The sequence below is a fragment of the Eulemur rufifrons genome, chromosome 7, assembly GCF_041146395.1.
Source record: "Eulemur rufifrons isolate Redbay chromosome 7, OSU_ERuf_1, whole genome shotgun sequence".
NCBI lineage: Eukaryota > Metazoa > Chordata > Mammalia > Primates > Lemuridae > Eulemur > Eulemur rufifrons.
In genome coordinates, this window is record NC_090989.1 from 4442325 (window position 1) to 4466835 (window position 24511).

The 24511-nt window shown below is 46.8% G+C and overlaps 1 protein-coding gene across 1 annotated transcript in view; it reads right to left on the reverse strand.

The window, feature by feature from the left end:
* Positions 1 to 3812: 3812 nt before the first annotated feature.
* Positions 3813 to 24511, reverse strand: part of FAM3B (FAM3 metabolism regulating signaling molecule B) — a 31876-nt gene continuing 11177 nt past the window's right edge. Inside the window, exons 3-8 of the mRNA XM_069472268.1 lie at positions 13200 to 13323; positions 8222 to 8280; positions 7279 to 7329; positions 5936 to 6023; positions 4682 to 4814; positions 3813 to 3952 (exon numbers count right to left, since the gene is read on the reverse strand). Coding sequence (XP_069328369.1) covers positions 3863 to 3952; positions 4682 to 4814; positions 5936 to 6023; positions 7279 to 7329; positions 8222 to 8280; positions 13200 to 13323 — 545 coding nt within the window. The 3' untranslated portion in view covers positions 3813 to 3862. The remainder of the gene's footprint in view (positions 3953 to 4681; positions 4815 to 5935; positions 6024 to 7278; positions 7330 to 8221; positions 8281 to 13199; positions 13324 to 24511) is intronic.

The window sequence follows — 24511 nt, forward strand, 5'->3', positions numbered from 1 at the left end:
TTAAAATCACCAGAACAGAACTTTTCACACCACTGACGCCCTGTGCGGTCATTAGCCACATCCTTCCCAAACACTTCGATGATATTTTGAGCTGTGTGTGCTGCATTGGTTCCACGATGGAACTCTCATTCGAAAATAACACTAACTTTTGACTTATGTGTGGTTTCACAAAAATTGCTCTTAAAAAAATAAACTTTGAAAGGCAATCACAAGCCAAAACATGCATTTGAAAGAATGAGGATGTGCACACACAAACAGGAAGTGTCGAAGTGAAATGTCAGAGATATCAACTGTCAAACCTAGTACTTAAGGAAATCAGATATTCCATACTTAATACCTTAATAACATTGTAAATTAAAAAAAAATCTTGAGCAACTCTTTGCTAATTCATTTTACTTACTTCCCTTGAGGGCAATTTTAACTTTTAAAGACATTTAGAAGCTTAAAAATGTTTTCCAAACCCTCTGTCTTAGAAATCACCAGGAGGTGACCTTCAAGATCAATGTCCCTGAGCCCTGAGCAAAGCTACCCCAAGAGCCACCCCTTTGTGGCCACAAGAGCTTTGGCCAGATTCAGGCTGGGGGCCACTCTGTGCCCCAAGGCCAGCTGCCTCCCTGCTGGAACCCTCCCGCCGTACGCAGGGCTGCTGTGGCCGGTGGGGACACAGCCCGGAGGGCAGTAAGAAAATGGGAGGTCAGTGCCAGAGTTGGCAGCACGGGGCAGTGTTTGTGTCACTAGGAATGGCTTCCCTAACAGGCCGGGCGTGTCTGCTGCTTCAGGAAAGGCCCAGGCAGGGCCCCGGGAAGCCGGACAGAGCACCGGAGCAGCTCGGACCGGCCCCCATTGAGGCTGCGGCCGTCCTGCACACCCCTCACCAGCGGCCCCGGAAGGATCGGGGCGCCCGCGCACGCAAACCTAAAGGACAGGGCTCTCCCATCGGCTGCTGGTGACAGGCTGAGCCCTAAGCCCCGGGGCGAATGGAACCCCCTAAGCAGCAGGGGAGCGCAGGGGCCGGTTCTCTGACAGGGAAAACTGCAGTTGCTTCAGCCTCTGCCGCAGCCGCTGGGCAGAGTGCTCCGTCCAGCTCCGCACAGGTGCAGCTTGACAAAAAAAACCTCGCTAGACCCAAAGTGCACATGCCCGGCTCCCGCCCTGTGCCACCTACGCTCCAGGGAAAGGGCTGGTGCACCTGTGTGCCGCCTGGAGCCAGGGGACACAGCCTCCCCTAGACAGAGGTCATGCAGACGTTTCCCTGGGGAATGACATAGAGGACACGGTGAGGTGCCACAGACAGCGAAGCTCCTACCGGGCGTGTGTGCCCCAGCAGAGCAAGGAGCAGGAAGTGCTCTTCCCGTCTGTGGCCTGGCTCTTTGCCCCCGGCCTCTCTGTGCCTCACCTGCTCCACTGGACTTAATCATGGTGATCCCGTCCGGGGGCGGGTATGAGGGGCGACCAGCAGGGTCCACACCAGGCAGGGGACCAGCCTGGGGCTGGCAGTGCCCCGTGCTCTCAGGGCGGGGATGACAGTCTCCACGCTAAAGACCACACAGTGGGGAAACAACACCTCCCAGCCCCCTGCCCTGGGTGGGGACGCCGCAGGAAATGGGGGTGCAGCTGAGGCCAAGGGGCTGCACAGGAGCTCTGCTGCCCAGAGCGGATCCCTGCGCCGTGCACGCCCGGGAGCGCTCCTGATGCGTATCCCAGGACAACGGATTAAGGACAAAGATTCTGTAAAATCATAACAATTTCAGCCAGAGTGAAAATGTGCTCTCACTCCTTTTTTTGTTTTACACAAAAATGTCTATGCGCACATGAGCTTAGATTTAAAGGGCCCTTTCTCAGTGTCCTGGGACTGCCAAAACAAAGTGCCACGAACGGGGGCTTCAACCACAGACATTCCCGTGCTCACGGCTCTGGAGGCCAGAAGTCCGACGTCACGGTGTCAGCCGACTGTGCTCCTGCTGAAGGGTCCCAGGAGGGGCTGTCCCAGGCCTCTCCCTGGCTTCTGGTGGGTGCTGGCTCTTTGCCATTCCTTGGCTTGTAGAAGCGTCACCCCAGTCTCTGTCTTCATCTTCACATGGTGCTCTCTGCATGGGTAATCGGTACCCAAATTTCTCCTTTCTGTAAGGACACCAGTCGTGTTGGATTGGGAGCCCACCCAACTCCCGCACAACCTCATGCTAACTTGCTCCACCTGCAATGACCCTGCTTCCAAATAAGGCGGCATTCTGAGATACTGGGGGTGAGAACTCCAACATAGGAATTTGGGGGGACACAGTTCAGCCCCTACTAGGATCTGAGCCATGGCCCCATCCAAGGGTTTGCAGACTCCCCTGCAGACATGCAGGCGCCCAAGGGCTTTGCCCAGGCAGGGGGTCCGTAGGCCAGTGGTGCTCCTGCTCAGGCCAGTGGTGCTCCTCCCTGGGCCAGCACGGTGCTCCTCCCTGGGCCAGCACGGTGCTTGGCTTTCAGTAGTCCCTGGGTCGTGGCATTTCCACTCACAATAATCACTCCTTCCCTGGAGGGGGGCCGTGCCCCTGAGAGAGGGGCTCACTTCCCCTGACCGGGCTGACCTGGTGCCTGGTGTGTTTGGGGCCATGGGGCTCGAGCAGGTGGGGCTGACACACCCCGGCAGGAGCCAGGGGGTGGGCGTCTGGATTTCTGTGCCCTCTCTGGCTTCCGTGCCTGCCAGGGGACACCCTCAGCCTGGCTCCCCCTGCCCGGGCCCAAGCCACACCTGGCCTGTGGTCCACATGGAGCATGAACGAGAAATCAACGCTGTTGTGAGCCACTGAGGTTCGAGGCAGTTTGTTACAAGGAGGCTGAAATTCAGAGTGCCAGGTGCCACCATGGGTTTTTAAAATATCCTGCTGACGAAAATGCTCCCAAACCATTCATCTACCCCAAGTCCTCGATCTGATGGACCAGCTACCACAGGCCGGGAGGGGCAGCAGTAACCGGCATCAAGTCTCACGGCTCTCCGATGGCCGGGCCTGGGAAGGAGGGTGGAGTGGACACGTGGCAGTGACCTTGTCCCCGTGCGTTTATTTCCTTAACCCCGAGTCACATACATCATCGACATGCCGCTTCCCAGAGCGTGGGGCAGCCTGGAGTCTGGGATCTGATGCCGTGTCTCCTACAGAGTCTGAGACGTGCAGCTGCCGTCCTGAGAGCAGGGCCTCCCTCCCCGCCCCGCTCAACACCCTGGCGACACCAGCGACGGTGTCTCATTCACCACTGTCCCCGGGCCAGACGTGGTGCCCAGCTGTGGGGAATGAACGGATAAATTTACGGCCTACAGGGAAAGATCAAGAGGCTCCCTTGGGTTGACCTAGGAAGTTGGCTATGCCTTCCAGACCACGGCTCCTCCTCGAGCAGATGTCTGTCGGAAACCCGGATGTGCTCGGTGACAACGGAATACAGGTTTTCCCTCTGCAGAGCTGTGTCAGCCACACAGGTCACACTCAGATCTGATCGTGACGTAGCTCCACACTGGGACAAGTAGCAGTGGTGTCCCCCAGCTCTCCCGTCCGGCTTAAATCACTTCATTCCCTTTAAGAATTCCCATGCATTTCGGCTTTCCTGCTTATCTATATCTTCACTCTATAAATACTGGCATATTCCCATGCATACTGGCAATTCCCATGCATTTCGGCTTTCCTGCTTATCTATATCTTCACTCTATAAATACTGGCATAAAAATACTGGTACCAAGATTTGACACCACTAGCAAATGTTCACTGGTTTACAACAAACTTGAAACACTTTAAAAATTGACTGCGGTAATTAAAGGGATAGTATTCTCGGGCCATTCCAGCTGCATTTGTTCATACAAAACACATTTATTGGGGAGCAGGCGGCACTAGCTGGGTTCCCTGGGGATGCAGCCTTCTATCTGGATCTCCGCCGGCCAGCCGGAGTACCTGTTCTTCTTGTTGTCGGAGTGGTTGATCTGTGTAAAGGGAAGGAAAGGGTTTTACTTATTCACTAATCCAATCAACCAATACTTGATCAGCATCCGCTGTGGGCAAAGTCTTACAAACAGAATCACTTCATAGAATCTGATCTGCTCCAACCTAAGCCGGGTGTCCCATTTCCTCTGAAGGTGTTTATTAATAATATATTTTTACTGATACATACTAGATGTATATGTTTTCAGGTACCTGTGATAATTGGATACATTCCCATCGCGTGTAAAGATCAAATCAGGGCCACTGGGGTAGCCATCGCCTTAAATATTCATCAAAGACCATGGCGGGAGGACCCCGTCACCAAGCGTGCAACACGTGCCACCACCATGATGGCACTGGGGCTGCACTGGTCAGTGTCCACTTGGTGCCCACCCTGTCCTGGTGAGTCCATGCCCTAGCCCAGGTCACCCTCTTGGTCACCCGCAGGGCTGGGGCTTGGGAAGCTGAATCTCCCGCCCAAGGAAAGAGGCCTGGGGCGGACCGTGTTGGCTGCAGCGTGGTGGAAAACCAACACCACAGCCCGTGCTGAGTCTCTTACTGGGAAAGGGACTTGAGCAGTTGGAAACTTAGTCAAGAGCTACTGTTGATCTCGTGGGAAATGTTGTTGATGTTTAGAGACAGGGAGTTATAACCCACCAGCAATCTTTGAGTCATAGCACTTACGATACTCTCCGATTGTAGGAGGCGGCATTTAAAAACCGCTCACTCACCTTTTCTCTCTGAATTTCTACAGGGAGTTCAAAGCCTTTCGCTGCAATAAATACCCAGCTCGACCTGAACCGCATGTTCCTGATTTCTTTACTTCCAAGAGCTTCTATGGCATTCTTGGCGTCGTCCTTCAATCTGGGGGGCGGAGGGGAAAGCGTGAGAGCCCCTCACGTGGGGGCTTGAGGGGAGGGAAGCTTTGTACTGCGTGTGCCTGGACCGAGGTTTCTAAACCGATGCTCCCACTCCTGGGGCCCACGGTAACATCTAACAAGCACACGTGCTGCTCAAAGATGTCAAATTTATAGTTAACCGTCAGACAACATGCAGATCCCTTTTAGGCCTCAATTTAGGGCACAGAATTTTAATTCTCCATTCTGAGAAGCCCTTGTGGTTTGAGGTTCAATGACATCCTCACATTCAGCCAACATAATTTTCAGTCCTTGCTGCGGTCTTTTTTATTGGCCGCAAAATAAGGTGGACAAAAGTTGCCGAGAGACAAAAGTTAATGTCAAAACTTCCCCTTTTTCATATTCACAAAAGTCAGCATCAAAGAAGAAAAAGAAACGTAAAGCAATACTGACATTGCAAATCGTGCCGTTTAGAGTAAGCAAGGGAAGGCTGGCAGAGAGGAAGAAATAAGTTTAGGTTTTGCTAAATGAATTAAATCAGAGTTTTTCAAAGTGTGTGAACTTCAGTCTGGTAAGATGCTCAGTGGAAAAAGGAATCTGAGGTCAGATAAATTTGGGAAATGCTGTGGTCAGTAGCCCCGTCTTGGAAATTCACAAGTGCATATGCACTTGGGAGGTTCTTAGAAACTTTCAGCAGTAAAGACACATGTTTACTTAGCAAACACACTTTGAGAAGCACTGAGCTAAATCCACTTCTAGTAAAGCACTGCACATGTGGGTGTTTCTTTATTCATTTCCTCATCATCTGAGAAGTTGGCTCAATTTCCTCTCCTAGTTTTGCAAGTACCAGCCTGGGTTTTGCTTTCCTGGCCAGGGGCTAGGCATTTCCATCCTAATTATGGTCAGCTGTGGCTTTGTCTTGCTATCTGGAAATACTCCTTAGATTCTAGTACTTATGGACAGCTTCACTGGCTCGTGATTTTTTTCTTTTTAAAGAAATGCAGTCTGTTTTGTCACGATCTTTCATTCTTTTCCTTTAGGGAAGCACGTTGCTCCCTGACTTTCTGTTCTTCCCCAGAGGACCGTACCAAGGGACCCGGGCCTCTCCACCCACTAACCCACACCCACCTGGTGCTTCCGTCATCATAGGTCACCATGAGGAGCAGGGACTTCGGAGGAGCACTCTGAATAAACTCCGTCATTGGTCCAGAGTTATCTGTCGGGTCAATGCAGTCAGTTTAGGATCTTGTCTGTTAACTGGACGCTGGGCTTCCTTCTGCACTCAGCCTCCCATCCACTCCGCACCCTCCGGTTCCCGGAACTCGTCTCTCAACCTCGCAAATGGTGAGCAGTGACTGCGGTTCAACAGGGGACCCTCCGAGGCGAGCCGCCCAGCATAGAAGGAAAAGAACCACACAGAACACTTGCAATAGGTGTGCAGGGTTGTAGCGAAAAGGAGTCAAAATAAGGATCTTTTTTGCCCGATGAACAAGGCAACTGGAGCTCGTGCTAGAAAGAACCTCCCTGGAAATGAGATGATACAGAGTCTATTGACCAAACTGGAAACCAGCAACGTGTGCAGCGCGGGTGGGGCGCTTTCCCCAATGACGGCCGCGGAGCCGGGCCCACTGCGTGACTGTCCCGGAGCGGAGCAGCCTCGTGCCCACGCTGGCACCTGTGCAGGGCAGAGACGCCCCCAGGCCCTAAACATGGGAAGCTCAGAGCAAGCCAGACATGGGTGAGCCCCAGCCAGGAGACTTTTCCATGCCTTACGGGGAGAAAAGAAAGAAAAAAAGGCTACTCTCAAGCCCCGTGACTCACCCCTGCGGCTCACTGTTTACAGTTCTGCCCAGGTAGACTGCAGGGGACCAGGGCACAGTTCTCACCAGGTGGGTTCACACACTTTTTGTTCCTCTTCCCCATTGACTTTATAAAGATTTGCTTTTAAACCCTCAGTGTTCACTAAAACCAAGAAGGGCTGGTATCTCCTGCCCAGAAACTGAGGTCCTCATTCAGTGCCAGAAAGGAGAGACCATCCGAGGAGACCGGGAGCCACGCGTTCCAGGGAGGCTTGCCCCGGCCTGGGACGGCCCCCGGAGCCACCGAGGGTAACTATGTCACCTCGTGGGTGCTGGCGGGATTCAGGGCTGGATGGCCACGCTGTTATTTTACAGGTACTGCATTTGGTTTAAACAAGAAGACTTTTCTTTCTCTTTACCCCATGAAGGCACAAAAGAGGAAGACAAAGGAAAAGTGTAATCAAAGAAAACACATTTCTAGATAATGCCTTCAAACTGTATCATATGACTCAGTTACAGCCTAAGAGGATTGATGTGAGACCAGGCGAGAAAGATCACGTGACCTGCTGGCAGTATTTTTAGGAGAGGAAATAAAACTGACTGACATTTTTGTTTGTGTTTTTTTAATCTTAGTTTTGTGTCTAAATTTTATCAGGAGAAGAATTTTCTTACCCCCCTCATACATGTCAAAGCTTCGTGTTGCCGTCACTTTCCCGGTGGCATCTGAAAGTGAAAGAGGCAGTTGTTTAAAGGGACGTTCATGGACCTCAGGGCACATTCGTGGCACTGGAGCCTGGACACAGCTCATCTCTTTGCTGTCTCTCTGCGGAAAACACCACTGCTCCGTGACCCAGCCTGCAGAGGGGGCTGTCCTCCCGAGGGATGTCCCCAGTGCAGGTCAGGGCGCGCCAGGAGCTGCTCCGGAACGTCCTTCCAGGCTGCTCTGGGTTAGATTTGATGTCACCTTCTCTCCCCAGCCGCCACCTCTTCCCACGGAGGCAACGAAGGCCCCGCCTCAGCCCTGTGCACTCCCTGCGTCAGACCCTCCCGGCCTCCTGCTCCCCCAGCCCTGCTCTCAGGCCCTGCTGTCGGCTCACAGGGAAGCCCTTTGAAACGCTCTTCCTGCATCTGCTGTGCTTGTTTTCCAGAAACATCAACGGCAATTGTGACAGAAGATTTTTCCGGGCCTAAGAGGCCATGTTTTGTTTCCCCTGAGGGTCTAGTGGCTTTTATCACACAAAGGAGCAATCGGCCTGTGGTGTCACCGTCTGCTCAGCTGCGGGGCACCTGGGAGCAGAGGTGAGGCTCAGTCCTGGACCTCGGGCCTGCGCCCCACGGGCTGCTCATCCGGTTTTAACTCTGCCCTCTTACCTATCCTTCTTTTTTTTATAAAGTCTATTTATATTTGGTTTTCAGTTTTTTTTTCTGTTGTTGTTGGAACCACAAGTAATCTGTAAAGTAAGGCTTGTAAAAATAATTAAATATGTACTTTTAAAATGCATTAATATAAACCGAGACTAGATGGTGTGCAAAAGTCGTGTAAACTCAAGGTATCTTTGAAAATCCGATCACAGAGCTTTCAGAGAAGTTTCGTAGAAAATATTTAATAACTTACAGTTGACAATGGCAATGTTTATTCCTCTGGCAGCATTTCCAATCTTTTGTCCTATGAGCCTGAAATGTAACCAAGCGTTAGTCAAGAAACTCCTTTCTTACCGATGTCTTCACCTGGCGGAGTCTCTCTCACCTGCTGGCACTTACTGTCTCTTGGCCGCCCTGTCCTGGCCTTGGTGGGGCTCCCTAGAACGTCACCCCATACTCCCTCCACACACATCTGTCCCCACTTTCTATAGACTCAGTCCCTGGGGGCTGGAAACTGTATTTAATCTTATATTTAGACAAATGGCTACAGAGAGGAGAAACTAATATTTATTTAGCTCAGGCTCTTTACAAACGTTCTTTCGCTAAATCTGCACCCACCTCCTGAGCATCTGTTTCTCCATTTTACAAACAGGAAGCAGTGAGAAGTGGATCAGTGGATTCAGGCAGTCTGGTGACCTCAACTTGTGCCCGTCCTTCTGCCCCTCAGCATGGTGACAACGGCTTTGCTTGACTTCATCCAACCACTAACTTTAATACAGTTTCTCTATTTAAATAAGTGCCCCACACTGGGTTACCTAATTTTCACTTTTAAATTGGAGAATATGAAATGTTAAATTCGAGGGGATTGTGTTCTAAGACCAGGAAGACTAAATGACTTTCCTGGAGATGGTAATTATTACTGAAGAGCCAAGAAATTGGGTGCGCGCGTGTATGTGCACACATGCCTTCCGTCGAGTTCTAGAATCAACGTTCGCTTCATGGGAAGAACTTGGAAGCTTTCCTCCTTCTGCCATGCTTTGGAACAGTGAGCGTGGCACTTCAATGTTCTTCTCTTGATGTCTTCCCCAAACTCCCCTGTGAGTATTCTAGGCTTAGTGCTGTCTGACAATTGTAGAGAATACTCCATAAGAACTTGAAAAGAAGCAAAAAGAAACTTGTGTTTCTGGTAATGGAAAGTTGGGTAAATCTGAATCTACTCTCCCATATAGAAAAACAGAAAGCAGGAAGCAACTTTTTTTTAAAGCTCTGCTTGAATACACTGGAGACTAATAATGTAGTAGAGAATCTCCCAGGCCAGGACCTGGGGGAAAGACTGAACTTCCAGGTGGTGGGCCCAGCATGTGAAGCTACTTTCACCCAAGGAGCATCTGCTGATTCCAGAAAAGGAACCTAAGCAAGTGAGCAGCACTTGTGACAACTCCATGAGGGCAGAAGCCAAGGTGAAGGCCGTGCCAAATCCCCCACATCTTACTTGAGTGGGGTCACGGAGGGTTGAATCCTAAAAGTGAGGGTGAACCAGAAATAAATCAGAACTTGCATACACTTCAGCCCAGTTTTAAGTCAACTGGGTGGCCCAGAAAAATCTCAACCTTTAGAATTTATTCAGTTCATCCTGTTCTGCTAATGGTTCCGGGCCCCTGGCAGAAGCAAAGAATGATCCTCAGCCGAAGAAGAAATCATCCCATGCCTCAATTAAAAAAAAAACAATTTCTCAAATGTACTGTCTCGTGCACTATCAACAATAACCTGGCACACGAGGAAAGGAGCCAATGTAAACGAGAACCAGCGGAACAGGCAGAAAACAACAGGTAATAGTGACAGACTCACGGGGCTCCGAACAGCAGTTATCCAACTCAGGCTGTAAAATAACCATACTTAATACACTCCAGAACATTACTGATAATATGAAAAATTTCAGAACTCAAAACCATAAAAATTAACATGCTGATTTGAAAAAGAACCAAAACAAAGCTCAAAAACTAAAATAACCTAAAATCAGCCTATGGATGGGTTTAACAGCAGATTAGGCACAACACAAGAGAGAATTAGTGAACTGAGAAATAGCTCTGTCTACAGTGAAGGACAGAGAGATAAAAAAATGGAAAATATAAAATAATCTTTAGACTATAGAGGATATAGTGGTAATAAGGTCTAACATGTGTTTCATTAGGAGTCTTGGAGAAAGAGAAGAAATGAATGGAGCAGAAGATATAATAGCAGGGAATTTGTCAAATGGGATGACGGACATCAAGACGTACATATTTAAGATGCCCTCCGAAACCTAGATAAGATGAAACGACGACAAACATGTCATGGTACAAATGCTGAAAACCAAAAATAAGGGGAAAAAATTTCAAAGGCAATCAGGAGGGGAGAAAAGCAGTTATTTTCACAGTAGTAACAACTGTCAGATGACTTCCTAAAAGACGAAGTGGAAGCTGGAAGACAGTGGAATAGTACTGTGCATGTGTGGGAAGAAAACAATGGACAACACAGTCTGCAAAAATATCTTTCAGTAATAAAGATGAAATAAAGATATTTCAGAGAAACATAAACTGCAAGAATTCCCCATCAGTAGACCCATAGAGGCCTTTGCTCTGTATCTTTTGCTGTAATGAACCTTATCTATAACTATAACCTGTTATGGTGTCTAAAGAATTTGAGGCTGGTTGTAAGACACACCCCCTCCCCCCGTTAAAAAAAAAAAAAAACGTATCCAACAGAAATGCAGGAACAAGTGAACCAAGAGACATAAACAGCACTATCTATGGCACCATTATTCATAATAGCCCTAAAGTGGGTATGACTCAAATGTCACCCAATAGTAGAATGGATGAATGAATTTTAGTATATTTATGCAATGCAATACTACACAGCAGTGGAAATCTATGAACAATAGCTACATCCAACCTCATGGATAAATTTCACAAATATAATTTTGAGCAAGAAAAGCCAGACATAAAAGAGTATATGGTTTATGATTCCATTTACATAAAGTTCAAAATAGACAAAATTAAATAACAACATTTTGTAATGCATGTTAGGCAGTAAAACTATCAAAAAAGGCAAGGAAATGAGGAGCATAAAAGATAAAACAGAGGTTACCACTGGGCAGAAAGGAAAGAGGGGCTGCATTTGGGAAGGCGTACAGAGGGCTTGTGGAGGGTTAGTGCCAATCTATTTCTTAACTAGGACAGTGCTTACACAAGTGTTCACCTTATTGTGATTAATTACAAAACAACGTATTCACAGGTTATTCACTGCCGCATATATGCCGATCAGCGCAGAACTAGTTGGATAAACTGTGATACACTCATGCTACGAAATACTGTGCGTCAATAAAAAGGAATAAAGAAAAATCCCCACGTACTGATAATATGGAGTGATCTTACTGCTAAGTGAAGAAAGCAAAGTACAAAACTGAGTAGAGTTTGCTACCTCTTATGTAAGAAAGAATATATGTGTGTGAACATACATACATACATACATATATGGGCATATTAATACATATATACTCATACTTATACATGCACATATATAAATGTATATAAAACACATGCATAGGTATATATTAATTACATAAATAGCTTATTTTTGCCATAAACACTAGAAGGATAAATCAGAACCTAATAAAAACAACTAATGAAGGTGTGAAAAAGAGGTGAGGAGAAAAAGTGGAAGGCATGGGGAAGATTTTTCTGAGAATACTTTTTTGACACCTAATGTGGATTTCTGAACCATGTAAATGTATTACATATCAAAAAATTAAATTAAATCAAAAGAAAACCAGAAAAAAACCCTAAAATTGAAAACAAACTGTAATGAATCCAACTTTCTATCAAATATGTAATACAACTAGAAGAAAAATAGTTATTTCATATGACTTTGGTCGTAATACTCTGTACCTCTGTACACCCTTAATGGAATATTTTTAAAAACAAAAAGATCTGCAAAAAAATTTTTCTTAGAGACAGGGTCTCACTCTGTTGCCCAGGCTGGAGTGCAGTGACATGATCACAGCTCATTGTAGGCTCGAAGTCCTGAGCTCAAGCCATCCTCCTGCCTCAGCTTTCTGAGTCGCTGGGATTATAGGCTCATGCCACCATGCCCAGCTATTTTTTTCCATTTTTTATAGAGACAGGGTCTTGCTGTGTTGCACAGCCTATTATAGCACTTCCAGTCTCAAGTGATCTTCCCACCTCGGCCTCCCGAATAGCTGGGACTACAGGTGCATGCCACTGTGCCAGCCTAATTGACAACTGCAAAGAATTTTAAACTTCTCTCAGTAGTTGCATTACTAGGAACCAAGATTTTTGGTACAAGGAAAAAGAGATAAAATGCAAAATCAAAGAACAGAGAAAAGACCTCTGAAATGTTAAATTTGAACTGGAAATACTAACTTAAATTCAAGACTTGGAAAACATGCATTACTTGGCTCTGTCCCCTGAAGTGCTCAGAAGCGTCACCATCCCAGGGGCTATGAGCACACGGAGCGCCCAGATCTTAGTGTCTAAATATTGCAGCCCATTAAAGGACCTGGCTCTTGAGAAATAGCTGATTTCTGGTCTGATCAAAGAAAGGCTGAGCTTAGTTGTGCATTAAATCAAGGAAGCCCTCAAAAAATAATGAGGCTGACTCAAGAAGAAACAGATAACATGAGTAGTCCTGGACTTCTTACATAAACTGCGTTTTTAATTAAAAACATCCTTACAAAGAAAACTCCAGGCTCAGAGAGCTTCATTAGAAAATTATGCCAAACATTTAAAAAAGAAATAATACCAATTCTACTTGTTTTCCCAGAATACTGAAGAGGTGCGAGGTGTGAACTGCAGAGAGAAACTCCACCTGCTGTAATCCCTGAGGGTGAGGATCATCCAACAAGGCGGAGCGAACTGCGGCAGCTGGACTTGGTGTTCCCGAGACTCTGAAGGGCTCTGCCACACACTCAAAGTGAAGTGCAAAATACAAACCCCAGTGTGTTCTAGTTGCTGTCAAACGAAACTGGAGCAGTTCATCACGGGACACATGCAGCCAGCAGAGACAGTCAATGTTCTTCCCCAACTGACACAGGGTGGCTTTCACTTCCACCCGGGAGCCCTCGGGCTCTGCCTGAGACCAGGGACACTCCCTGTGGGCAGCCGTGCCCTCGGTCAGCCGCAGACAAGGGAGTTCAGTAGGACGGCTGTGCCCTCTCTAAACCCCGTACTTACAGCTCGTCCTCAAAGCAGACCTTGGCGTAGTTGTTTCTGCCGCCCCCGCTGAGCAACCGGTAGGCGTAGGTGTTAGGGGGGCACGCGGTCCAGTGGTCACATTTCTGCCTTCTAGGGGCTGGGGCTGGAATGAAGGAGAACAAGCAGTGAGTGTCACGGCCATCCACCAGGTGCACCTGCTGCCTGACGCTGCCCTCCTGCTCTGGCGTGTCCCACCAGCACCCTCAAGGCGGGTGGGCAGAGCTGAATTTCATTAGGGTCATTAGGAATTCCCTACCGACGCAGTTAATTTAATCTGCTTTTGTCTTAAAGTGACGAATAAGCCAAGAGGTGGGGAATGCTGAGTAGGTACAATTGGGAATCACTTCCCACGGCTCCCCGCTGTAACATTCTTGCTGCGCAACATGCATTTGCTTGGCAATAAACGAAAGGCTCCAGGGCCTGAGAGTGCCAGTCACAGAAGCCACCTACGGGACGTCTACACAGCTGTGCATGTGCACACCTGAAACGCCTTACACGCACATACCACACACTCACCACACACCACATACACACCACACACTCACTGTACACACATCAAACATGAACACACATACCACATACATGACACATGAACACATGCGCAGCACACATACTATACCACACCCACACACATACACCTGACCACTATACTGACCACAGCTGAGCCACTCTCCTTTCCCTCGAGCCTGAGGAACGGAGCATTTCTGCCTGGGGTACTACGATGTCAGTGCTGTCAGGAGTGAAGCTGTCTCTCTCAGGACCCTTATTTCACAGGGGTCGGCCGTTCAGGAGGGTTGAAGGACCTGAGGCTGGGTGTGAGGAGCCTGGCTGGCCCTGGACACTGCCTCCCCGGCACGCTCTCCGGCTGCTCCACCGGGAGCAGCTGTCTGTCACCACCGCAGAACTCCTAGGGCTACGCTCATACAGATTAAATCCCAAGTCCCCAGAAAGGCATTCAGCAAGCACTCTCTTACTCTTCAAGTTTGACGGGGGTCTGGGCTCTCTATTGTGTGGCTTGCTGCACTCTGACTTAGTGCACTCACACTAAGGAATATAGTCAGTAATGGGGAGTATACATAAGACAGGATGTCATGAGTAAGGAATCCAAGCACACCAATACAGAAAATCATGTCATCAGGAAGACAGCAAGACAGAAAGGAAGAAACCAAGGATCTACAAAACAACCAGAGAGCAATTAACAAGATGGCAGCAGTAAGTCCTCACCTATCAATAATTACCTTAAATGTAAACGAATTAAATTCCTCAATCAAAAGACATAGAATGGCTGAATGGATTTAAAAAACAGAAAACAGGAAAACAAGATCTAACTATAGGCTGCCTATAAGAGATTCACTTCACCTTTAAGGACACACACAGATTGAAAATGAAGGGATGGAAAAATATATTCCATGCAATGGAAACCAACAGAGAGCAGGGGTAGCTATACTCTATCAGTTAAGATAGAATTTAAGTCAAACTGTTAGAAAAGACAAAGAAGGTCATTACATAATGATAAAGGGTCAATTCATCAAAAAGAGGGAACAATTGTAAATATATATGCACCCATCACTGGAGAGTCTAAATATATAAAGCAAATATCAGGAGAGCTGAAGGGGGAGAGACTGCTCTACACTAACAGTAGGGGACTTCGGTACCCTACTTTCAACAGAGGACAGATCGGCCAGACCAAAAATCAATAAACACTGGACTTTGTTGTAGTCTGTTCAGGCTGCTGTTAAAAAAAAATGTTAGACTGGGTAATTTGTAAACAACAGAAATTTATTTCTTACAGTTGTAGAGGCTGGGAAATCCAAGGTCAAGGTGCCAGCAGATTCAGTGTGTGGTGAGGGCCCATTTTGCACAGATGGCACCTTGCTGCTGTGTCCTCAGGCGGAGGAAAGGGGCAAATGTGCTCCACCCAATCTCTTTCATAAGGGTACTAATTCCACTCATAAGTGCCCTAATCCTATTCATAAACCCTCATGATTTAATCACTCCCCCAAGGGCCCTACTTCTTAATATTATCACATTGGTGATGAAGTTTTAACACATACATTTTGGTGGGACACCAACACTCAGACCATAACAGATCTGAACTACACTTTAGACCAGCTGGACCTAATAGACACATACAGAATATTCCATCCAGCAACAACAGAATTCATGTTCTTCTCAGGTGCACGTGGAACATTTTCCAGAACAGATCATACATTAGGCCACAACAAAAGGTTTAAAAAATTTAAGAAGACTGAAGTCATATCAAATATCTTTTCCTGCTACAATGGTATAAAACTTGAAGTCCATGATAGGAGTAATTTCAGAAAATTCACAGATACGTAGAAATTTAAACAACATGCTCCTGAACAACCAATGGATCAAAGAAGAAATTAAAAGGGAAATTAAAAAATATTTTGAGACAAATGAAAATGGGAGCACAACATACCAAAGCTTACAGGACGTAGCAAAAGCAGTTCTAAGAGAGAATTTTATAGTAATAAATGCCTACATCAAAAAAAGAAAGAAAAGTCTCTACAGTTACACCTCAAGGAAATAGAAAAAGAAGAACACACTAAGCCAAAAGTTAGCAGCGGGAAGGAAATAACAAAGATCAGAACAGAAATAAATGAAATAAGGACTCGAAAAACAATAGAAAAGGTCAAAGCAAAGAGTTGGTTTTTTAAAAAGATAAACAAAATTGACAAACTCGGCTTAAGAAAGAAGACTCAAATAAATAAAATCAGAAATGAAAGGGGAAATATTACAACTGATACCACAGAAGAACAAAGGATCATACGAGACTGTTAGGAATAAATGATACATCAGCACACTAGATAACCTAGAAGAAATGGGTAAATTCCTAGAAACATACAACCTATCAAGACTGAATAGGAAGAAACGGAAAATCTGACCAGACCAATAAAAGTAAGGAGATTGAATCAGTCATAAAAAGTGTCCCATCAAAGAAAAGCCCAGGACCAGATGGCTTCATGGCCGAATTCTACCAGCCATTTAAAGAAGAACTAATACTAATCCATCGCAAACTCTTCCAAAAAACTGAAGAGGAAGGAATACTTCCAAACTCATTTTATGAGGTCCATGTTACCCTGAGATCAAAACCATACAAGGACACTTCTAGAAAATTACAGGCCAATACACTTAATGAACATAGATGCAAAAATCCTCAACAAAATACTAACAAATTGAATTCAACAATAAATACATTAAAAGGATCATTCACCATGATCAAGTACGATTTATCCCTGGGATGCAAGGAAGATCCAACACATGCAAATCAAAAAGCATGATATACCACATTAACAGAATGAAGGACAAAAACCACATGATGATGTTTTTGACAAAATTCAACATCCTTTCATGATAAAAACTCCCAACAGATTAAGTATAGAAAGAATGTTCCTCAACACAATAAAGGCCATATATAACGAGCCCACAGCTAACATCATATCATCAACTTAAGTTCATGAAGAAAGGAAAGTCTCTTCAAAAAATGGTGTTGGCAAAAAATGGTGGTCTAGCACCTCTTGTATTATCCTGGATAGAGTTGGAGGCCATTCTATTAAGTGAAGTATCACAAGAATGGAAAAATAAGCACCCCATGTACTCACCATCAAATTGGTATTAACTGGCCAACACTTAAATACACATATAATAGTAAGATTCATCAGGTGCTGGGCAGGTGGGAGTGGGGAGGAGGAGATGGGTATATTTACACCTAATGGGTGCAGTGAGCACCGTCTAGGGCACGGACACGCTTGAAGCTCTGACTCGGGCGGGGCAAAGGAAATATATGCAACCTAAACATTTGTGCCCCCGTAATATGCTGAAATAAAAAACAACGGTGTTGGGAAAACTGGATATCCCCATAAAAAAGAATGAACTTTTATCCTCACGTCATACCACGTACCCAAATCAACTCAAAATAAATAAAAGTCTTAAATGTAAGACCTGAAACTATAAAACTACTAGATAAAATAAAGGGGGAAAGTTCCATGACATTTGTTTGTGCAATGATTTTGTGTATATGGCCCCCAAAGCATAGACAACAAAGCAAGAACAAACAAATGGAATTACATCAAACTAAAAAGCTTCCGCACAGCAAAGAAAACAACAGCGTGAAGAGACAACCTATAAAATAGGAGAAATATTTGCAAAGTATACATATGATAAGGGGTTAATATCCAAAATAATACAAGGAACTCCAACAACTCAATAATAAGAAAAACCTGATTAAAAATGGGTGAAGGAGCTGAATAGACATCTTCCTCCAAAGAAGATATATTTGATACAAATGGCCAAAATGTCTATGAAAAAAGCGTTCAGTATCACTAATCATCAGGGCAATGCAAACTAAAACCACAAAGAGATATCATCTCACACTTATCAGAATGGTTAAATTATAAAAAAGATGAAAGATAACAAGTGTTGGTAAAGATGTGGGAAAAGGGAACCCTTGTACACTGTTGGTGGGAATGTAAATTAGTACAGCCATTATGAAAAATAGTATAAAATTCCTCAAAACAATCAAAAATAGAATAGTTGATGCAGCAAGCCCACTTCTGGGTATATATTCAAGGGATACGAAATCAGTATGTTGAAGAGCTGTCTGCACCCCATGTTCAAGGCAGCACTCTCCCAGCAGCCAAGATCTGGAAGCAACCCATGTGCCCATTGACAGATGAATGAATAAAGAAAATGCATGTATATATAATAGAATACTATTTGGCCTTAAAAGAGAAAGAAATCCTGTCACTTGTGACGACATGGATGAACACAGAGGACATTATACTCCGTGAAATAAGCCAGGCACAGAAATACAAATACTGTTTGATCTCACATGAGGAGTGTAGAAAAGTCGAACTCATAGACGCAGAGAGTGGAATGGTGGTTACCAGAGGCTGGGGCTTGGGGGGTTGGGGAAATGTGGGTCAAAGGGTACGCAATCTCAGTAGGAAGAATAAGTTCGAGAGATCTATTGTACAGCACGGTGACCACAGTTAATAAGAGTGCACAGTGGTCCCTCCTTACCTGCAGGGGACACATTCCAAAACCCCTGTGGATGCCTAGAACCATTAATAGTACCGACTCCCATACTTACAGGTTGAGTATTCCCTATCTGAAATGCTTGGGGACCAGAAGTGTTTCGGATTTTGGATTTTTCCAGATTTGGGAATAGCTGCATCATACTTACCGGTTGAGAACCTCAAATCTGAACATCCGAAATCCAGAATACTCCAATGAACACTTCCCGTCAGCTCCCAAAAAGTTTTAGATTTTGGAGCATTTAGATTTTGAAATTTTCATATTTGGAATGCTGTACCTGTACTATGTTTTCCCCTATACATATCATCCCTTTGATAAAGTTTAATTTATAAATTAGGCACAGTAAGAGATTAACAATAATAAAATAGAACAATTATAATAATATACTGTAATAAAAGTTATGTGACTGTGATCTCCCTTTCTCAGAATATCTTATTGTCCTACAGATCTTAGCAACCTCAGCATAAGATTTTTTCTTTCCTTGTTAAGCCGAGAACTTTCACCTTTTCACTGAAAGGATACATTTTACAGCTTCTCTTCGGTGCATCTTCAGTGCCAGCATCACTACTCGTGTGCTTTGCGGCCGTTAATTAAGTAAAATAGGGTTACTTGAACACAAGTGGTAAGATACAGCGACAGCTGATCTGATAACCGAGACAGCTACTAACTCTGATAACTGAGCCGCAGGCAGCGTGGACGGCGTGGATGCCATGGACAAAAGAATAATCCACATCGTGGGTGGGGCGGGGCAGGATGGCGCGAGATTTCATCGCCCTACTAAAAAAGGCATTCAATTTAAAACTTACAAATTGTTTATCTCTGGGCTTTTCCATTTAGTATTTTTGGACTGTGGCTGACCTTAAGTAACTGAAATTGCAGAAAGCAAAACCGCAGATAAGGGGAGGGCGCTGGACTGTATACGTGAAAATCGCTATGACGGTGGACGTTAAGTGTTCTCACCACAGAAAACGGTGAGGATGTCAGGTGATGCGCATGTGAGTTGCCTTGACTGAGCCACTCCACAGTGTACACGGATGTCAGAACATCACGCCGCATGCCATCAATAGGTGCCATTTTTATTTGCGAGTTAAACAATTCAATAAGTAAACACTACGATGACCAGGGCAAACGGCACTGGTGCAGGGTGCGGAGAATGCTGTGCTGTCCGCGTGCACCGTGAGCTGGCGTGGTCTGAGCTCCTTGGTGACCACAGTCCTCAGGCCCAGGATCCCTCCTGGGAGCACTCAGCACCCCCCTGCATGGTTTGCTCCCCTCCTTCGGATCTCCCTTCTCTGCCGTCTCAACGCTCCAGCCCCCCAATACCACCCAGGCCCCCACCTTGTTTTATCTTATTTTTCGTAGCACTTGCCACTCTCTAATAGCCTACAGTTTCCTTTTCCTTTTTAAAAATTCTCCACGGGGGCAGGTATTTTGTCTGCTTAGTTTTCCCTGGATCCCCAGCACCTAGGTGGTGAGTGCTGCACACAGCTGCTCTGTCAATGTCTGCCGAATGAGTGAATGTCTGGCCCCTCGTGCTGCAGAAGCCTGCGTGGATGCTGGCAGACAACTGCAGAGAAACTGAACCTTGGCCCCCTGCAAAACCAGCTGAGCGACTGAGAGTCGCGCCTAGCATGGCTCTGGCCAACTTCTACCAACTCTTCTCCCTGCTGATTCTAGTTTTTTAAACCAGAAAGGGCCATGAGATTTTAGAGTGTTTGATTTCTGCAGGGAAAAATGTTGAAAGTAATAGATGATAAAAAAAAGAGAGAGAGAGAGAGAGAGAAACCTACATGTTTTCACTCTCAGAAATAGTCACTGCTTTATCGTTTGGTTTACTTCCTTCCAGACTTTTCTGTGCATGCAGAAGGTATCTGCAGAGTTGGAAAACACAGGTTAAACATATGTAAACTGTATGTTACTTACATTTTTCAAATAATATACCTAACATGTTTTTTGTCAACCTCTAGATGTGCAAATTTAAAGTAAGTGCCCAATTGTTATTTTGAAAAAGTGCTATACCTACATTATCTTTCTAGATTTTTAGACACTCCATAATGTATTTAGATTTTTCTTTTCAGTTTAATAATTATACTCATTGCTTAGGTATTCACTTGAAAAACACATCGAACATAGTATTTGAAAATGTAACTCACAAACTGTTTAAAAGTAAGCATGTCCTGGTTCCCAGCTTTGCAGACATCCTGTGCATGGATACCCAATTTAGAGAGAGTGCTCTTCACGTGGGATTACACCGTGGTCCTCTACGTAGGTGACCTGTTCCCTTAACAAGCACACAGACCTGCAGACAGTGCTGCTCTCGCCGTGACCGGTCCATGATTCATCACAGAAGCCCCTGCGCTCAGACACAGACAGATGTCCCTCCTGCCCTCATCACAGTGCTGCGGAGAGGATGCTGGTGCAGCGTCCTTCCAGCTAGGGGTGAGAGGGACGCAGGCCCTGCACGGTGGCGCTGTGCATGCTGGCAGGTGCACACAGTTCCTCCCAGAGGGGACGAGCTGATGCAGCCAGGGGCCCACGGTTCTTAGAGATAAGGCCGCGAGGACGACATGTACCTCCACAGTCCCAGAGGATACGCCGTTAGACGGCAGCACGGCAGCAGCTTAGCTCAGGAGGTAGCAAGGGACACCCGGAAAGGTAGTTTTACTTTGTTCTAAAGCCAGCTGGAAAGTTATAAGCTTCGGGAAACAGGTCCGCAGATGCCACAAAAGAGCCAAAGAGAAAGATCCCTGGGAGGCGAAAGAGACCGCGTTTCCTCCACCGAGCTGGCGAATTTCCTGTGCTCACACTTCCCAAACGCTAGCGGTGCTGATTCTGCCTCCCGTGCAAATCACGTGCTCTGGTAAGTCCCAAAGGCGATACTTACGTGAGAAGTTAAACCCCTAAGGAGGAAGGAGAGGGTAGGAAAGCAAAGTACCCTCCGTTCCACATGTGCTGGAGAGGTTAGAAAATATTTAGCACTTTCATGATTGAGCTATGGGCTGTGCCTGCAAACATTTCAAAGAGTTTTCACCAAAAAGTACATTTTTCATTCTAAAAATAGCAGTGAATTGTTTCCAGGTGAAGTTTATTTCAGATTTATTAAAATGTTAAGACCCCTGTGAGGCTGAAAGGGGGGTGTGGCGCCTGGACCCCCTCCTCCCTCCGACGTCCTCCGTGCTGGCAGCCCAGTTCCAGCAGCCCTGGACCAGCAGGCTCTGTGGGATGCCGTGGCGGGCGTCCAGGGCAGGGGCAGCTTCCAAACTGAGAGTAGACGGAGGGGAAGGAGGAGCCGGGCAGGGCTGAGGGCGAGGTGGGAGAGCTGGGGCTGGGTTCTAGTCTGACCCGTTCCTGTCCCTCCTCCTGCCGGTCAGGAAAGAGGCATCGCCTCAGGGCTGGGGTGCTGGGACCAGGAGGGGGTGACCATCCAGCCCAGCCCACCTGGCACTCCCACCCTCAGCCAGGACACTCAGCCAGCGTGGCCATCGTGGGGGTCCCACAGAGATGCTCTCCTCACAGCCTTGTCCTACAGGGTCAGCAGTGGGATGGACAGGTCACCATGCAAGGGCCTGGCAGTCCACGTGGTGGCAGCTCCCCTGGGTGCTGGGCTGGGCAGGGCTGTGAGCAGGACCCAGTGCCTGGCTGGGAACCTGCAGACCCCGTCACTCTGCCAAGTCCAACAAGTGCAGGCACATTTTCCAGAAAAGAGGCATTTGATTTTTCTCAGATGTTCCGAGAAGTGTGTGGCCCTAGTGACTAAGGGTGATGCAGAGATGGGTGTTGGTGTTTTCTTGCAGGTCCTAGAAATGGGAGGGGAACCCGCATGGCATTAAAAAAAAAAAAAAAAAGTAGGTTTTCTGAGCCTCCCATGCATTTCCTAGAAGCACAAACTGTCCTTATGGGAGTGAAGAGAGAAGACTGTGCTCCTAAGCTGGGGGTGTGCACGCTTCTGAGAAGGCAGCTCCTGGCAAACCCTGCCCCTCCTCCCACAACGACCACGGAGAACCCAGGCCAGGTCCTCAGCACCTTCCTGAAGCTCCTCCATGGCCACACAGAAGCTGGCGTCCCCAGCCAGGAGGACCTTCTATGCAGTGTCCTGTTTCCCCGTCTGTGAAAAACTGATTTGCTCGTTTAAGTGAGACTAAAAGCCCCAGCAGGGAGAGCTCGCTCCCCCGGGAGGCAGTCTTCTTCCTGCAGTGAATTTCGGTTTTAGAAATTCCTCTCTTGCCCACGAAAGTCAGCCTTACTCCTTGTGCTTACAGGCGACTCCTGGTTTATAGCACAGTAGCTACTTTGCCCAGCTTTGAAAATAGTGGCACTAATAGGAACCCAGTCACTGAACTCGCAGATCACCGAGTTCAGACTCTCTCCTGGCATTTGCCAGGTCTGCTGTAACTGCAGGAATACAGGCCCTGAGACTGGGACTTGGGAGGATGGGAGGAGGGTTTACCAGATTGAGATACAAATCACAAAGAACCTTAGCTTTAGAAGAGAATTTAGAGACCATTCTGTTCCAGGATTATCAAATTTGGCTCTGCATGATGCCAAGTTTAAAACAAATGAAAGTAAATACAGGCTCTTGGCCTCCACCCTGGACCAATAGAGTTTTGAATTTTTCAAGGTGGGGTCCAGGAATCTGTCTTTTTAAAATATTTCCTGATTTGGGAACTGTGATCTCATTTTCTCTCCTTTAAATAAGGAAAATGATTCTAGAGGGTCTAAGAGATCCTCTCAAAGTCACTATAAATACAGAGTCATGAAATACGATCTTGTCAATATGTACCAGGCAAACAAAAAGAGTGGCTGTTTGCACACCGACGTTTCAGCCCTTTCAAATCGCCTCATTGTTCTGTAGGACATAAAAGTCCAGCCCACAAATATAAAAGCCCCAGAAGGCATCAAAGAGCGCTTATGTCTCTGCTAATCAACGGTATCATTTGTTAGGTGCCCGAGACACAATGCAGGTGGTGCGACAGACACGTCGCGCATTCGGCTAAGGCTGCTCCTGTGACAAGGGGCTGAACTTTCCCTCCAGCAGAGTGGGCAGGTGGCCGTTCACAGGCTCAGTGTGAGTGTCACCTGTTTAAGCCTTTCTCTCCATGTCCCCTAACTGACAGTAGCATTGTTCCTCATATGCCTTTGGGGGGAGGCATATGCAATGAATGCCACACAACATGTTTAAGGTACAATGCCAGGTACAATGCCCGGTCGTACTGGGCAGAGTTGTATGTGTTTCAGAGGACACAGCGTCATAGGATGTAGAATTAATCTCAGAATTGAAAAAAGCCTCACACATCATCTTAGGCATCTACAACGCGCCTTCATTTACAGATGAGGAGAAACCCTGAGACGTTAGCAGCTAGTTAGTGGCAGAATTAGAATTAAATGTTGGTTTTCACGACCTGGACTTCAGTGCCACCTCGATGACAGCCCTGCAAGAGCTGTCAGTTCGTTTCATCTTGGTAGAGTGTCTACGTCTACGCAGGGGACCCAACACGGCTGACTCGTTTGGGTTATTGCTATTTTACAAGACTTTCTAAGAAAGTGGTGGCACTACCTTAGATCTAAAGTATATGAAAGACAAATTCCACAGGGTTCTCATTCACAAATGTTTATTAACCAGACACCGGCCTAGATCTACAGGCACAGCGGTGACTAGAATAGCTCACGCAGGAACAGAAGAGACGGGAAGTAAAGATGTTTGACGAGATCCTCGCGGACTATGACGTGTGCTGTGTAGGGAGAGGCATTATTAGCACAGGGTGGACAAGAAACTCCCTGCGAATCTACCAGGAAAAGAGAACATTCCGCCCTGCGGACAGCGACCTCGGCGGCCCTGTGGCCGGGAACAGAGCGTTGTCCCTTACTGGGTGAGCACCGAGCCCTCCACATAGCAGACGCAGGGAGCGTGACCTTAATCCTCCCAGGAAATAAGGGGTGTCGAGAAACACCGAGAGAGGTTGGCGTGGAGAGCCGGTGCGCGGGCAGATTCCAGCCACGCAGAGGACGGCGGGGCCGCGTCTAAAAACCAGGCGCGGCCAGGCATGGACAGAGGCCTCGGCGCTGACACACGCAGGCTCATGCTGCACAGAAACGACGGGACGCGACCGCAGACAGTGTGGATAGAGAAGGGCACGGACCTGCAGGGGTGAGGAGGGACTTCAGGGAGCCCAAGACCAGAGCCAAAGGGCCTCGGCAGGGTGCCGGGAGACGGGCGGCGTAAGAGCAGATGA